At 44.0% G+C, this 18553-nt stretch overlaps 1 protein-coding gene across 1 annotated transcript in view; it reads right to left on the bottom strand.

The window, feature by feature from the left end:
• Positions 1-4043: 4043 nt before the first annotated feature.
• LOC106582577 (UPF0524 protein C3orf70 homolog B) overlaps positions 4044-18553 on the bottom strand; it is a 43789-nt gene continuing 29279 nt past the window's right edge. Inside the window, exon 2 of the mRNA XM_082967268.1 lies at positions 4044-7423. Within this exon, the coding sequence (XP_082823394.1) occupies positions 6153-7423 (1271 nt within the window). The 3' untranslated portion in view covers positions 4044-6152. The remainder of the gene's footprint in view (positions 7424-18553) is intronic.

The following is an 18553-nucleotide window of genomic DNA, read 5'->3' as shown; positions in this document are numbered from 1 at the left end:
TATTGTTATGTTCATACAAATATTTACACATGTTAAGTTTGCTGAAAATAAACGCATTTGACAGTGAGAGGACGTTTATTTTTATTTTTACCTAAGTTTATCGAGTTGGCTGGATGTCCTTTGGGTGGTGGATCATTCTTCATAAACACAGGAAACTGTTGAGTGTGAAAAACCCCCAGCAGCGTTGTAGTTCTTGACACACTCAATCCGGAACACCTGGAAGCTACCAGAGTAGATAGTGTTGCAGAGCAGAGACCCAGAGTAGAAACTCTAATTGGGTTCTGGCAGTGCCTGCGTTGGCAGGTGGAAGTTAACTGAAAAGTATCTCTCATTGTTCTAATCTCTCTGTGTTCATCTCAATGTACACCAAATTCATCCCTCCTACTGGCTTAAGGCTAAGACAAGACAAGAGCGGTATTAGATAGTACTGAACAGTATAGTTTGTTAATGGATAGTACTGAACAGTACTGTATGGTATTAGATAGTACTGAATAGTACTCTATGGTAATGTGTAGTACTGAACAGTACTGTATGGTATTAGATAGTACTGAACAGTACTGTATGGTATTGGATAGTACTGAACAGTACTGTATGGTATTAGATAGTACTGAACAGTACTGTATGGTATTGGATAGTACTGAACAGTACTGTATGGTATTGGATAGTACTGAACACTACTGTATGGTATTAGATAGTACTGAATAGTACTGTATGGTAATGAGTAGTACTGAACAGTACTGTATGTTATTGGATAGTACTGAACAGTACTATATGGTATTGGGTAGTACTGAACAGTACTGTATGGTAATGGTTAGTACTGTATGGTATTGGGTAGTACTGAACAGTACTGTATGGTATTGGGTAGTACTGAACAGTATTGTATGGTAATAGATAGTACTGTATGGTAATGGGTAGTACAGTATGGTAATGGATAGTACAGTATGGTAATGGATAGTACAGTATGGTAATAGATAGTACTGTATGGTAATGGGTAGTACAGTATGGTAATGGATAGTACAGTATGGTAATGGATAGTACAGTATGGTAATGGATAGTACTGTATGGTAGTGGATAGTACTGAACAGTATTGTTTATTAATGGATACAGTACAGTATGGTAATGGATAGTACTGTATGGTAGTGGATAGTACTGAACAGTATTGTTTATTAATGGATACAGTACAGTATGCGCTGTGCTTTTATACTGATCAGTGTGAATGTCCATCTCAGTTGTTGATTATTGTTATGTTCATACAAATATTTACACATGTTAAGTTTGCTGAAAATAAACGCAGTTTACAGTGAGAGGACGTTTATTTTTATTTTTACCTAAGTTTATCGAGTTGGCTGGATGTCCTTTGGGTGGTGGATCATTCTTGATAAACACAGGAAACTGTTGAGTGTGAAAACCCCCCAGCAGCGTTGTAGTTCTTGACACACTCAATCCGGAACACCTGGAAGCTACCAGAGTAGATAGTGTTGCAGAGCAGAGACCCAGAGTAGAAACTCTAATTGGGTACTGGCAGTGCCTGCGTTGGCAGGTGGAAGTTAACTGAAAAGTATCTCTCATTGTTCTAATCTCTCTGTGTTCATCTCAATGTACACCAAATTCATCCCTCCTACTGGCTTAAGGCTAAGACAAGACAAGAGCGTCTTAAAAATCCTAGAAACTTTGAGAAAGGGCAAAATGACACTCCACCTGTAGCGCCTCAGATTACATCAAACGCTAGAACAGCTGTCATCATAATGCCTCCAGGGCAAAAAAGTCTGAGTACGAGAGCTTATCAGAGTCATGATGTGATTCGCTCTGTTTCTACACAGTCAGAATAAGGGAGAGTATCAGAGTCATGATGTGATTCGCTCCGTTTCTACAGAGTCAGAATAAGGGAGAGTATCAGAGTCATGATGTGATTCGCTCCGTTTCTACAGAGTCAGAATAAGGGAGAGTATCAGAGTCATGATGTGATTCAATCTGTTTATACAGAGTCAGAATAAGGGAGAGTATCAGTAATGATGTGATTCAATCTGTTTATACAGAGTCAGAATAAGGGAGAGTATCAGTAATGATGTGATTCAATCTGTTTATACAAAATGTCCGTAAAACAAGGAGAGCAGGAGACATTCGATTTATTTTCTGTTTATTTGTATGAAAATAAGTGCTAGAATAACAACAGGAACGTAATAAGAAAGGCGGTGTGACTGCATCATATTGTTGAGATTATGCATTATGTGAAGTGTACCTAAATACAGCACTCTGCTTCTTCGTCTCTGAAAACACTACAGAGTGACGACATGTCCTCAGCCCTTCCCTGTTTTAAAAAAAGGGAACTGCTGAAGACAATTGATCTGATTCTAGCCCTGTGTGACTTTGTGAGGCTACAGTACTGAGATGAGAACACAGTCTATTCTAGAACACAGAGGCTATGACACTCCAAACCAACAGTCCATTCTAGAACACATGACACTCCAAACCAACAGTCCATTCTAGAACACAGAGGCTATGACACTCCAAACCAACAGTCCATTCTAGAACACAGTGGCTATGACACTCCAAACCAACAGTCCATTCTAGAACACAGAAGCTATGACACTCCAAACCAACAGTCCATTCTAGAACACAGAGGCTATGACACTCTAAACCAACAGTCCATTCTAGAACACAGAAGCTATGACACTCCAAACCAACAGTCCATTCTAGAACACAGAGGCTATGACATTCCAAACCAACAGTCCATTCTAGAACACAGTGGCTATGACACTCCAAACCAACAGTCCATTCTAGAACACAGAGGCTATGACACTCCAAACCAACAGTCCATTCTAGAACACAGTGGCTATGACACTCCAAACCAACAGTCCATTCTAGAACACAGTGGCTATTCCACTCCAAACCAACAGTCCATTCTAGAACACAGAGGCTATGACACTCCAAACCAACAGTCCATTCTAGAACACAGAGGCTATGACACTCCAAACCAACAGTCCATTCTAGAACACAGAGGCTATGACACTCCAAACCAACAGTCCATTCTAGAACACAGAAGCTATGACACTCCAAACCAACAGTCCATTCTAGAACACAGAGGCTATGACACTCCAAACCAACAGTCCATTCTAGAACACAGAAGCTATGACACGCCAAACCAACAGTCCATTCTAGAACACAGTGGCTATGACACGCCAAACCAACAGTCCATTCTAGAACACAGAAGCTATGACACTCCAAACCAACAGTCCATTCTAGAACACAGAGGCTATGACACTCCAAACCAACAGTCCATTCTAGAACACAGAGGCTATGACACTCCAAACCAACAGTCCATTCTAGAACACAGTGGCTATGACACGCCAAACCAACAGTCCATTCTAGAACACAGAGGCTATGACACTCCAAACCAACAGTCCATTCTAGAACACAGTGGCTATGACACTCCAAACCAACAGTCCATTCTAGAACACAGAGGCTATGACACTCCAAACCAACAGTCCATTCTAGAACACAGAGGCTATGACACTCCAAACCAACAGTCCATTCTAGAACACAGAGGCTATGACACTCCAAACCAACAGTCCATTCTAGAACACAGAGGCTATTCCACTCCAAACCAACAGTCCATTCTAGAACACAGAGGCTATGACACTCCAAACCAACAGTCCATTCTAGAACACAGAAGCTATGACACTCCAAACCAACAGTCCATTCTAGAACACAGAGGCTATGACACTCCAAACCAACAGTCCATTCTAGAACACAGTGGCTATGACACTCCAAACCAACAGTCCATTCTAGAACACAGAAGCTATGACACTCCAAACCAACAGTCCATTCTAGAACACAGAGGCTATGACACTCCAAACCAACAGTCCATTCTAGAACACAGAGGCTATGACACTCCAAACCAACAGTCCATTCTAGAACACAGAGGCTATGACACTCCAAACCAACAGTCCATTCTAGAACACAGTGGCTATGACACTCCAAACCAACAGTCCATTCTAGAACACAGAGGCTATGACACTCCAAACCAACAGTCCATTCTAGAACACAGTGGCTATGACACTCCAAACCAACAGTCCATTCTAGAACACAGTGGCTATGACACGCCAAACCAACAGTCCATTCTAGAACACAGTGGCTATGACACGCCAAACCAACAGTCCATTCTAGAACACAGAAGCTATGACACTCCAAACCAACAGTCCATTCTAGAACACAGAGGCTATGACACTCCAAACCAACAGTCCATTCTAGAACACAGAGGCTATGACACTCCAAACCAACAGTCCATTCTTGAACACAGAGGCTATGACATTCCAAGCCAACAGTCCATTCTAGAACACAGAGGCTATTCCACTCCAAACCAACAGTCCATTCTAGAACACAGAGGCTATTCCACTCCAAACCAACAGTCCATTCTAGAACACAGAGGCTATTCCACTCCAAACCAACAGTCCATTCTAGAACACAGAGGCTATGATACTCCAAACCAACAGTCCATTCTAGAACACAGAGGCTATTCCACTCCAAACCAACAGTCCATTCTAGAACACAGAGGCTATGATACTCCAAACCAACAGTCCATTCTAATGAGTAATATTGAACAGTACTGTATGGTATTAGATAGTACTGAACAGTATAGTTTGTTAATGGATAGTACTGAACAGTACTGTATGGTATTAGATAGTACTGAACAGTACTGTATGGTATTGGATAGTACTGAACAGTACTGTATGGTATTAGATAGTACTGAACAGTACTGTATGGTATTGGATAGTACTGAACACTACTGTATGGTATTAGATAGTACTGAATAGTACTGTATGGTAATGAGTAGTACTGAACAGTACTGTATGTTATTGGATAGTACTGAACAGTACTATATGGTATTGGGTAGTACTGAACAGTACTGTATGGTAATGGTTAGTACTGTATGGTATTGGGTAGTACTGAACAGTACTGTATGGTATTGGGTAGTACTGAACAGTATTGTATGGTAATAGATAGTACTGTATGGTAATGGGTAGTACAGTATGGTAATGGATAGTACAGTATGGTAATGGGTAGTATGGTAATGGATAGTACAGTATGGTAATAGATAGTACTGTATGGTAATGGGTAGTACAGTATGGTAATGGATAGTACTGTATGGTAGTGGATAGTACTGAACAGTATTGTTTATTAATGGATAGTACAGTATGGTATTGGATAGTACTGAACAGTACAGTATGGTAATGGGTAGTACTGAACAGTACAGTATGGTATTAGATAGTACTGAACAGTATTGTTTATTAATGGATACAGTACAGTATGCGCTGTGCTTTTATACTGATCAGTTGCTCTGGTGTGAATGTCCACCTCAAGAGGAAAGTAGCCAGCAACATGTGTGCTTCACTGCTTCCCATCAAGGTAATAAAGTCCATAGCAGCTGTGAGAATCACCGGTCCTCTTTCCTCTTAGGTTGACACGCTCTGGTAAACATGTGATTCGGGGAATTCCACCCTGTATCATTGGCTGATAGGAGTTGAGTAGTTGGTTTCATCACAGCAGATAGAGGAAGGAATGTGCTTTTATTTTCTTGATTGTCAAACAACTTCAAAAGTTATATCTCTCAACAACAACAATAAAACATTCAACTGTGATTCTATTTCTAGAAGCGGGCAGGATTTGATGATGGTGCGAAGGCTTGGTAGTTTAAGTGGCTAATAAAGCCTGTGATTGTCTGTTGATGGACTAGTAAGAAGTCTATTTGGTCAGCTGCTGCGAGAGTGTTAAAAATGACATGTTTTCCTTTGTATTTATCGTCAAATCTTTGCTACAGTAGACAGCTCCATCTATCTAACAAACCATGCATGAGGGGACGGGAGAGATATAGAGAGTAGGGTGTGGGGGGGGGGGGGGGGAACCCAGAGACCATCCAAACTTTAACCGTCTCTGAGAAAACACATAGGGTCATTATCATGTGGGGTTTACCTACTGTATGTCTGACCACAACAAAGTAAACTCCATTAGGTGGACTGTCGGTCCCTTAAATCCAACTCTCTGGGATCTGTTTTTTCCAAATACTCCCAGAGAGAGGCTGTGTACTCCATATATATATATATAGTTGTATCTATCTCTCTGGTGTGCTCAGTGAAGTGTCTTATCTCTGTCTGTCACACAGTGGTCTCCATCTTCTCGATGATCTCCACCGTGGATTTAGAGGGAGACAGCAGAGACGTCTCATCCTGATCCCAGAGACTACAGAGGCTAGATTTCCCATCTCCATCGGTGCTCAATTCCTCATTCTGATCCTCTGACTCTGACTCACAGGATTCCAAGTAGTGCAGACCTAACGCGTTGATCCCAGAATCCTCGGAGCTGGATGGAGAAGAGCAGTGGTCCATCTTGGGGCCTTTCAGCTTGTCTACAGGGCTGTGGTGTTTGTGTTTCCTCTGGTCTACTGGGGTGCCGTAGTAATGCTTGTCCACAGAGCATTTGTAGTGTTGTGGTATTTTGTTGTAGTCCACAGACGGGTGATGCTTGTCTATAGGCGATTTGTGTTGCTTCTCACTGTGTACAGGGGGAGTGTGTTGCTGCACAGGGCTTTTGTTGTGGGGCTTGTCCACGGGGGGTTGTAGTGTGTTGTGGCGGTGGTCGTTGTGAACAGATCGTGTTGGCTTACTGGGAGGAGGTGCCACAGCAGGAGGAGGAGGAGGTGCAGCAGCAGGAGGAGGAGGTGCAGCAGCAGGAGGAGGAGGTGCAGCAGGAGGAGGTGCCACAGCAAGACGAGGTGCCGCAGCAAGAGGAGGTGCCACAACAAGAGGAGGTGCAGCAGCAGGAGGAGGTGCAGCAGCAGGAGGAGGTGCCGCAGCAGGAGGAGGAGGTGCTGCAGCAGGAGGAGGTGCCGCAGCAGGAGGAGGAGGTGCTGCAGCAGGAGGAGGAGCCGCAGCAGGAGGAGGACGTGCAGCAGCAGGAGGAGGAGGTGCAGCAGCAGCAGGAGGAGGTGCAGCAGCAGGAGGAGGTGCAGCAGCAGGAGGAGGAGGTGCTGCAGCAGGAGGAGGAGGTGCCGCAGCAGGAGGAGGTGCCGCAGCAGCAGGAGGAGGTGCCGCAGCAGGAGGAGGAGGTGCAGCAGCAGGAGGAGGTGCAGCAGCAAGAGGAGGTGCCACAGCAAGAGAATCAGGGATGGGAGGAGGAGAACGTTGAACATAACACATCTTCCCGTTGATGCGCTTGACGATGTAGTCGTCGATGAAGAGGTCTGCTATGACACAGTATCTGGGCGACTGAAGGTACGGCGGAGACTGGAAGCAAGGGGCGATCTTCAGGAAGCGCTCGGTGAGGGAGACAGACAGGTTCATGGTGGGTGGGGACTCAGATGGGTCAAAGGGTACCGCCGTGCTCGGCAGCTGGCACACACTGGTCATGGGCTGGTAAACATATTTACCTGCACAGACAGGAAGAGAAACACAACAGAAAGAAATGTAAATATAGTAATCAAGACAAGAGCCGATGACTTCTGGTGCTTTGACTCTGAGCCGTTCCTGAAAACTGACAGCCTGGGATTAACAATCAGATATTCATCAAACTAACGACAAGGGAGATTAACAATCAGATATTCATCAAACTAACGACAAGAGATTAACGACAAGGGAGATTAACAATCAGATATTCATCAAACTAACGACAAGAGATTAACGACAAGGGAGATTAACAATCAGATATTCATCAAACTAACGACAAGGGATTAACGACAAGAGAGATTAACAATCAGATATTCATCAAACTAACGACAAGAGATTAACGACAAGGGAGATTAACAATCAGATATTCATCAAACTAACGACAAGGGATTAACGACAAGGGAGATTAACAATCAGATATTCATCAAACTAACGACAAGGGATTACCGACAAGGGAGATTAACAATCAGATATTCATCAAACTAACGACAAGGGAGATTAACAATCAGATATTCATCAAACTAATCACAAGGGAGATTAACAATCAGATATTCATCAAACTAATCACAAGGGAGATTAACAATCAGATATTCATCAAACTAACGACAAGGGATTAACAATCAGATATTCATCAAACTAACGACAAGGGATTAACAATCAGATATTCATCAAACTAACGACAACAGTTTTCAGGGATTATCAGAGACTGATTTAAATGATATGTAAAGATAATCTTGAGCCATCAGAGCTGAACAGAATCGAACTCTTTTCAGACTATAGGTGATCCTGACAACATTTGGTCCTGTATTGTCCAAGCCAAGCATCTCTTTCTCTGTGTGGATTAGTCCCTAATGACACCCTATTCCCTACATAGTGCACTCCTTTGACCAGAGCCCTATAGGCACTATCTAGGGAATAGTCTGGTGTATGAATCCAAGGCTCAGTAGTCATGTGTAGTGGAAGCTGCTCCCAGTTCTCCTTGACAGCTCAATTACAGAACGTTGAACATAGGGCTCCCGAGTGGCACAGCGGTCTAAGGCTCTGCATCTCAGTGCTAGAGGCGTCACTACAGACCCTGGTTCAGCGGTCTAAGGCTCTGCATCTCAGTGCAAGAGGCGTCACTACAGACCCTGGTTCAGCGGTCTAAGGCACTGCATCTCAGTGCAAGAGGCGTCCCTACAGTCCCTGGTTCAGCGGTCTAAGGCACTGCATCTCAGTGCAAGAGGCGTCACTACAGTCCCTGGTTCAGCGGTCCAAGGCGTCCCTTGTTCGAATCCAGGCTGTATCACAGCGGTCTAAGGCACTGCATCTCAGTGCAAGAGGCGTCCATTGTTCGAATCCAGGCTGTATCACAGCGGTCTAAGGCTCTGCATCTCAGTGCAAGAGGCGTCCATTGTACGAATCCAGGCTGTATCGCAGCGGTCTGTGATTGGGAGTCCCATAGGGCGGTGCACAATCGGCCCAGCGTCATCTGGGTTTGGCCGGGTTAGGGAATCATAGGCCGTCATTGTAATATAAGAATTTGTTCTTAAGTGACTTGCCTAGATAAAAAACCAGCTCACACTACTGTATGACTAAAGGAAGAACGGCTTTCAAATGTCTTTCAGCGTTTACAGCCGACTGCAGTCTGTAACAAGCTTCTGTGGTTGAGTACTGCAGTCTGTAGCATGCTGGCACACCTGTATTTGGGGAGTTTCTCCCATTCTTCTCCTCTGCAGATCCTCTCAAGCTCTGTCAGGTTGGATGGGGAGCGTTGCTGCACAGCTATTTTCAGGTCTCTCCAGAGATGTTAGATCGGGTTCAAGTCCGGGCTCTGGCTGGGCCACTCAAGGACATTCAGGGACTTGTCCCGAAGCCACTTCTGTGTGCTTAGGGTCATTGTGTGCTTAGGGTCATTGTCCTGTTGGAAGGTGAACCTTCGCCCCAGTCTGAGGCATTGAGCAGGTTTTCATCAAGGATCTCTCTGTTCATCTTTCCCTCGATCCTGACTAGTCTCCCAGTCCCTACTGCTGATAAACATCCCCACAGCATGATGCTGCCACCACCATGCTTCACCTCAGAGATGGTGCCAGGTTTCCTCCAGACGTGACGCTTGGCATTCAGGTCAAAGAGTTCAATCTTGGTTTCATCAGACCAGAGAATCTTGCTTCTCATGGTCTGAGAGTCCTTTAGGTGCCTTTTGGCAAACTCCAAGCAGGCTGTCATGTGCCTTTAACTGAGGAGTGGCTTTCGTCTGTCACTCTACCATAAAGGCCTTAAAGGCCTGATTGGTGGAGTGCTGCAGAGATGGTTGTCCTTCTGGAAGGTTCTCCCATCTCCACAGAGGAACTCTGGAGGTCTGTCAGAGTGACCTTTGGTTTCTTGGTCACCTCCCTGACCAAGGCCCTTCTTCCCCGATTGTTCAGTATGGCCAGGCGGCCAGCTCTAGGAAGAGTCTTGGTGTTTCCAAACTTCTTCCCCCACGGGACAGTTGAGCTAACGTAGGCTAATGCGATTAGCATGAGGTTGTAAGTAACAAGAACATTTCCCAGGACATAGACATATCTGATATTGGCAGAAAGCTTAAATTCTCGTTAATCTAACTGCACTGTCCAATTTACAGTAGCTATTACAGTGAAAGAATACCATGCTATTGTTTGAGGAGAGTGCACAGCTATGAACTTGAAAATGTATTAATAAACCAATTAGGCACATTTGGGCAGTCTTGGTACAAAATTTTGAACATGAATGCAATGGTTCATTGGATCAGTCTAAACCTTTGCACATACACTGCTGCCATCTAGTGGCCAAAATCTAAATTGCACCTGGGCTGGAATAATACATTATGGCCTTTCTCTTGCATTTCAAAGATGATGGTACAAAAACAAGAAAAACGCATGTTTTTTTCTTTGTATTATCTTTTACCAGATCTAATGTGTTATATTCTCCTACATTCATTTCACATTTCCGCAAGCTTCAAAGTGTTTCCTTTCAAATGGTATCAAGAATATGCATATCCTTGCTTCAGGTCCTGAGCTACAGGCAGTTAGATTTGGGTACGTCATTTTTAGGCGAAAATTGGGGGAAAAGGGTCCGATCCTTATTAAGAATGATGGAGGCAACTTGGGGACTTTCAATGCTGCAGACAGGTACCCTTCCCCAGATCTGTGCCTCGACACAATCCTGTCTCAGAGCTCTACGGACAATTCCTTCAACCTCTTGGCTTGGTTTTTGCTCTGACATGCACTGTCAACTGTGGGACCTTATATAGACAGGTGTGACGCCTTTCCAAATCATGTCAATTGAATTTACCACAGGTGGACTCAAATCAAGTTTTTTTTTTTTTTTCTAAATTTGCACAAAAAAAATGCCTAAAAACCTGTTTTCGCTTTGCCATTATGGGGTATTGTGTGTAGATTGATGAGGGAAAAAATTATATAATACATTTTAGAATAAGGCTGTAAAGTAACAAAATGTGGAAAAGGGGAAAAGTTTCTGAATACTTTCCGAATGCGCTGTATAAGTCTAATTTATGTTAATATATTATGTTCTGTACTTTGTCATGGATTTGTAGGTTTTATGTTGACCCCAGGAAGAGTAGCTGCTGCCTGTTCAGTAACTAATGCGGAACTAAACAAAATGTCCATATTGTAATTAATTGAAACTCTAGGCATGGCATCATTATATGTGTTTCTGTTATGTCTCTCTAGTGCACTCCAAGACAGTCTGCTCAGACCTGTGGAAAGGGAATAGAAGGAAGTGGGAGAGAGTATGGAGGAAGAGAGGGAAGAGAAGGTGAGAGAGGGAGGAGGAAGAGAGGGAGGAGGAGGAGAGGAAGGAGGAGGAGAGGGAGGAGGAAGACAGAGAGGAGGAAGAGAGGGAGGAGGAAGAGAGGGAGGAGTAAGAGATGGAGGAGGAAGAGAGGGAGGAGGAGAAGGCGGACAAGAGTGAATCAGACGAGGAGGGAGACTCAACCTACAGAAAGGAAGGAAGGTCTGGTCATGATCAGGTCCAGAGGAGGAGAGAGAGCACAGCTGGCAGGCTGGCCATGATCAGCTCCACTCCACCTTCCTAATCCACTGCCTCCTCTTCACTTCTCCCCTCCCTTTCGTCTCCTCTCCGGTCCAGGCCTGCAGGTTTAGGGCATTATAGCCTGGGTTAACGCAGCGGCTAGGAGCCAGAAGCTAGCTGCTAGTCGACCCTCTACTGAATAACACAGCAGCTAGGAGCCAGAAGCTAGCTGCTAGTCGACCCTCTACTGTGTGAATAACGCAGCGGCTAGGAGCCAGAAGCTAGCTGCTAGTCGACCCTCTACTGTGTGAATAACGCAGCAGCTAGGAGCCAGAAGCTAGCTGCTAGTCGACCCTCTACTGTGTGAATAACGCAGCGGCTAGGAGCCAGAAGCTAGCTGCTAGTCGACCCTCTACTGTGTGAATAACACAGCAGCTAGGAGCCAGAAGCTAGCTGCTAGTCGACCCTCTACTGTGTGAATAACGCAGCGGCTAGGAGCTAGAAGCTAGCTGCTAGTCGACCCTCTACTGTGTGAATAACGCAGCGGCTAGGAGCCAGAAGCTAGCTGCTAGTCGACCCTCTACTGTGTGAATAACGCAGCGGCTAGGAGCCAGAAGCTAGCTGCTAGTCGACCCTCTACTGTGTGAATAACGCAGCAGCTAGGAGCCAGAAGCTAGCTGCTAGTCGACCCTCTACTGTGTGAATAACGCAGCAGTAGCTAGGAGCCAGAAGCTAGCTGCTAGTCGACCCTCTACTGAATAACACAGCAGCTAGGAGCCAGAAGCTAGCTGCTAGTCGACCCTCTACTGAATAACACAGCAGCTAGGAGCCAGAAGCTAGCTGCTAGTCGACCCTCTACTGTGTGAATAACACAGCAGCTAGGAGCCAGAAGCTAGCTGCTAGTCGACCCTCTACTGAATAACACAGCAGCTAGGAGCCAGAAGCTAGCTGCTAGTCAACCCTCTACTGTGTGAATAACACAGCAGTTATATTCACACTAATAGAGATAAGCGTCTCTTTATCAGGTCTACCCAGGCCTCTCTCTCTCTCCACTCCACTCCACTCGGTTGTCCCACTGGAGGGGGCTTGAGGTAAACTCTCAGAGACAAAATGAAGGCAAGTCTGTGCTTGAGGAAGCTGAACTAAAAGCTGAGATGGGACACTTCAATCACTATAGTAGGCAATGTTTTAGACTGAAGCCACAGTCAGTGTGGCTTGAACTACACTACGCCTTTTCATGTTCTTTCTATTTATCTAACCTCAGAGCCAAATCACGTGATATCTTCATGAATGTAAACCTGTCATGTGTACTTATGAATGTCTTTATAAATGTTATGTATTATCTCTGTAGTAATGTACAGGACCAGTCAAAAGTTTGGACACACCTTCTCATTCAAGGGTTTGTCTTCATTTCTTTTTTACTATTGTCCACTTTGTAGAATAATAGTGAAGACATCAAAAGTATGAAATAACACATATGGAATCATGTAGTAAACAAACAAAAAAAGTGTTAAACATATCAAAATATATTTCATATTTGAGATTCTTCAAAGTAGCCACCCTTTGCCTTGATGACAACTGTATACGGAAATATATACTGAACAAAAATATAAACCCAACATGTAAAAGTGTCGGTCCCGTGTTTCATGAGCTGAAATAAAAGATCCCAGAAATGTTCCATTCGCACAAAAAAGCTTATTTCTCTCAAATTTGGTGCACAAATTTGTTTACATCCCTGTTAGTGGGGCATTTCTCCTTTGCCAAGATAATCCATCCACCTGACAGGTGTGGCATATCAAGAAGCTGATTAAACAACATGACCATTGCACAGGTGCACCTTGTGCTGGGGACAATAAAAGGCCACTCTAAAATGTGCAGTTTTGTCACACAACACAATGCCACAGATGTCTCAAGTTTTGAGGGAGCGTGCAATTGGTATGCTGACTGCAGGAATGTCAACCACAGCTATTGCAAGATAATTTAATGTTTGTTTCTCTACCATAAGCCACCTCCAATGTCGTTTTAGAGAATTTGGAAGACCATGTGTAACCACGCCAACCCAGAACCTCTACATCCGGCTTCTTCACCGGCGGGATCATCTGGAGACCAGCCACCTGAACAGCTGATGAAACTGTGCATTTTCAAAAACGAAGAATTTCTGCACAAACTGTCAGAAACCGTCTCAGGGAAGCTAACCTGGGAAGTCTCAGGGAAGCTAATCTGCGTGCTCGTCGTCCTCACCAGGGTCGTGACATGACTGCAGTTCAGCGTCGTAACTGACTTCAGTGGGCAAATTCTCACCTTCGATGGCCACTGGCCTCGCTGGAGAAGTGTGTTCTTCACGGATGAATCCCGGTTTCAACTGTACCGGGCAGATAGCATGTATGGCGTCGTGTTGGCGAGCGATTTGCTGATGTCAACGTTGTGAACAGAGTGCCCCATGGTGGAGGTGGGGTTATGGTATGGGCCCCATGGTGGCGGTGGGGTTATGGTATGGGCCCCATGGTGGAGGTGGGGTTATGGTATGGGCCCCATGGTGGAGGTGGGGTTATGGTATGGGCCCCATGGTGGAGGTGGGGTTATGGTATGGGCCCCATGGTGGCGGTGGGGTTATGGTATGGGCCCCATGGTGGAGGTGGGGTTATGGTATGAGCCCCATGGTGGAGGTGGGGTGGTTGGGCCCCATGGTATGGGGGGCCCCATGGTGGAGGTGGGGTTATGGTATGGGCCCCATGGTGGAGGTGGGGTTATGGTATGGGCCCCATGGTGGAGGTGGGGTTATGGTATGGCCCCAGGGGCGGGGGGGGGCCCCATGGTGGAGGTGGGGTGGTTGGCCCCATGGTGGAGGTGGGGAGGGGGCCCCATGGTGGAGGGGGGGGGGCCCCGGGGGTGGGGTTATGGTATGGGCCCCATGGTGGAGGTGGGGTTATGGTATGGGCCCCATGGTGGAGGTGGGGTTATGGTATGGGCCCCATGGTGGAGGTGGGGTTATGGTATGGGCCCCATGGTGGAGGTGGGGTTTGGATGGGCCCCTGGGGGGGGGGGATGGGCCCCATGGTGGAGGTGGGGTTATGGTATGGGCCCCATGGTGGAGGTGGGGTTATGGTATGGGCCCCATGGTGGCGGTGGGGTTATGGTATGGGCCCCATGGTGGAGGTGGGGTTATGGTATGAGCCCCATGGTGGAGGTGGGGTTATGGTATGAGCCCCATGGTGGCGGTGGGGTTATGGTGTGGGGCAGGCATCAGCTACGGACAACGAACACAATTGCATTTTGTTGATGGAAATTTGAATGCACAAAGATACCGTGACGAGATCCTGAGGCCCATTGTCGGGCCATTCATCCACCGCCATCAACCTCATGTTTCAGCATGATAATACACAGCCTCGTGTCGCAAGGATCTGTACACAATTCCTGGAAGCTGAAAAGGTCCCAGTTCTTCCATGGCCTGCATACTCACCAGACACGTCACCCATTGAGCATGTTTGGGATGCTCTGGATCGAAGTGCACGACAGCGTGTTCCAGTTCCCGCCAATATACAGAAACTTCACACAGCCATTGAATTGGAGTGGGACAACATTCCACAGCCTGATCAACTCTATGTGAAGGAGATGTCTCGTGCTGCATGAGGCAAATGGTCACACCAGATACTGACTGGTTTTCTGATCCAAGCCCCTACCTTTCTTTAAGGTATCTGTGACCAACAGATGCATATCTGTATTCATGTGAAGTCCATAGATTAGGGCCTAATTTATTTATTTATTTCAATTGACTGATTTCCTTATATGAACTGTAACCCTTCAAAATCTTTGTAATTGTTGCATATAGAGTTTATATTTTTGTTCAGTGTACATGGGTCTGTAGGGCAACCCCTGAAGTGACTCTTCTCATCAACTGTATGCAAGAATTTCCTCTGTATTGTCTTAGGAATTCAGCATTCTCTGTATTGTCTTAGGAATTCAGCATTCTCTGTATTGTCTTAGGAATTCAGCATTCTCTGTATTGTGTTAGGAATTCAGCATTCTCTGTATTGTCTTAGGAATTCATCATTCTCTGTGTTGTCTTAGGAATTCAGCATTCTCTGTATTGTGTTAGGAATTCAGCATTCTCTGTATTGTCTCACCTCTGAGAAGCAGAACTGCTTGCCTCAATAAGTGAATGCTAGAACATTGGTCGTCAGGTTTAGCTATTTGTATCTAGCCTCTTAATAAAGATAGTCGCTTGTTTATTATAGTCATCTTGACTCAGTGATGCTATGATTTACTGTCTTTCAAGATAATCCAGAAACGTTGCATTTTATTCACATAATAATGGAGTAACACCAGTGATACATTTTAGGTAATGTCACGTCCTGACCATAGTAAGATGTTATTTTCTATGGTAGAGTAGGTCAGGGGGTGTTTTGTGTTTTTTTTCTTCTTCTATGTTTTCTATTTCTATGTTTAGTTCTAGTTTTCTATTTCTATGTTTTTTTTGGGGGGGGGGGGTGATCTCCAATTAGAGGCAGCTGGTCCTCGTTGTCTCTAATTGGAGATCATACTTAAGTAGGTTTTTTTTCCCCCCACCTGTGTTTGTGGGTAGTTGTTTTTCCTCTTTGTTATTTTGTCTTTCGTGTTTTTGAGTTATGAGCACTCAAAACGCTGCGCTTTGGTCCCCTCTCTACGACAGCCGTTACAGGTAAAATATGATTTTCGGGAAATGGAGGCCACAAATGTTCAAATCAAAAGATCATCAATTCTTAATAAAAAATTAAAAAATAAAAATCATTAACTAAAGTGATAATGATTAATCATTTTTCTCACCTTGTTATTTCCTTTCATTCAAATTGACTAATATTATTTAGACACTAAATTTATCAATGGAATCCTCAAATGTATGACGTACTAAAAAGGTCTGATTACTTAATAATTTATTTAAAATGTAATCCTCTCCTCAGGTAACAGTTTGCCACTAGAGAGAATGCACAAGGTCCTTGTATATCTTTGTAAACTGTGATTTTCAAGGTGATAACACCAATGGTGCACACACATTACACTATTAAAACAATAAGTATTTTAATAGCCTTCTTTGTTTTTATTGATCTAGACAAAATACTATATATGTGTTCAGTGTCTAGCATTCAAAATAATAAATAGGCCCCAAAACATGTCACGTCTACACGCCAACTCTACACGCCACCTCGACACGCCACCTCTACACGCCAGCTCTACACGTCACCTCTACACGCCAGCGCTACACGCCACCTCTACACCTCAACTCTACACGCCATCTCCACACGCCACCTCCACACGCCACCTCCACACGTCACCTCCACACGCCACCTCTACACGCCACCTCTACACGCCACCTCTACACGCCACCTCTCGATGCTAATGCAGAACAGAAATATATAGATCAACACAGTAATATATGGATAAATACAATAATATATGGATAAATGCAGTAAATTATGGATAAATACAGTAATATATAGATAAATACAGTAATATATGGATAAATGCAGTAATATATGGATAAATACAGTAATATATGGATCAATACAGTAATATATGGATCAACACAGTAATACATGGATCAACAAAGTAATATATGGATAAATACAGTAATATATGGATAAATATGGATCAAATCAGTAATATATGGATAAATACAATAATATATGGATAAATACAGTAATATATACATAAAACAGTAATATATGGATAAATACAGTAATATATGTATCAACACAGTAATTTATGGATAAATGCAGTAAAATATGGAAAAATGCAGTAATATATGGATCAATACAGTAATATATGGATCAATACAGTAATACATGGATACATGCAGTAATATATGGATTAATACAGTAATATATGGATCAACAAAGTAATATATGGATAAATACAGTAATATATGGATAAATATGGATCAAATCAGTAATATATGGATAAATACAATAATATATGGATTAATACAGTAATATATGGATAAATACAGTAATATATGGATAAATACAGTGATATATAGATAAATACAGTAATATATAGATAAATACAGTAATATATAGATAAATACAGTAATATATAGATAAATACAGTAATGTATAGATAAATACAGTAATATATGGAAACACACGTGTCTTCAGGTATACACTTACACAGGGTTTACACAGCTGGATTAAGCTGTGTGTTTACCTAGCAGGTCAGCATAGAGCCACACGGTCAGTCAGCAAGGCTCTCCAGGAGTCACACAGTCACTCACTATTCCCTCAATACCCTCTGAAACCATTGGCTATTCCCTCAATACCCACTGAAACCATTGGCTATTCCCTCAATACCCTCTGGAACCATTGGCTATTCCCTCAATACCCTCTGGAACCATTGGCTATTCCCTCAATACCCACTGAAACCATTGGCTATTCCCTCAATACCCACTGAAACCATTGGCTATTCCCTCAATACCCTCTGGAACCATTGGCTATTCCCTCAATACCCTCTGAAACCATTGGCTATTCCCTCAATACCCTCTGAAACCATTGGTATTCCCTCAATACCCACTGAACCATTGCTATTCCCTCAATACCCTCTGAAACCATTGGCTATTCCCTCAATACCCCTGAACCATTGGCTATTCCCTCAATACCCTCTGGAACCATTGGCTATTCCCCAACCCTCTGGAACCATTGCTATTCCCTCATACCTCTGGAACCATTGGCTATTCCCTCAATACCCTCTGAAACCATTGGCTATTCCCTCAATACCCTCTGGAACCATTGGCTATTCCCTCAATACCCTCTGGAACCATTGGCTATTCCCTCAATACCCTCTGAACCATTGGCTATTCCCTCAATACCCTCTGGAACCTTGGCTATTCCCTCAATACCCTCTGGAACCATTGGCTATTCCCTCAATACCCTCTGGAACCATTGGCTATTCCCTCAATACCCTCTGGAACCATTGGCTATTCCCTCAATACCCTCTGAGAACCATTGGCTATTCCCTCAATACCCTCTGAGAACCATTGGATTAACAATGAACAGCATTGCCGTTGATTTTCTTAATTTATAGCCCATTTAAAAATATATATATATTCAATAGATTTCCACATTGAAACACAGCATACTGTTGAATGAAAACTG

The sequence above is a fragment of the Salmo salar genome, chromosome 21 (assembly GCF_965601325.2).
Source record: "Salmo salar chromosome 21, fSalSal1, whole genome shotgun sequence".
In the NCBI taxonomy this organism is placed as follows: domain Eukaryota; kingdom Metazoa; phylum Chordata; class Actinopteri; order Salmoniformes; family Salmonidae; genus Salmo; species Salmo salar.
Note: the sequence above shows the minus strand (reverse complement) of the source record. Positions and strands in the feature narration are given on the sequence as shown.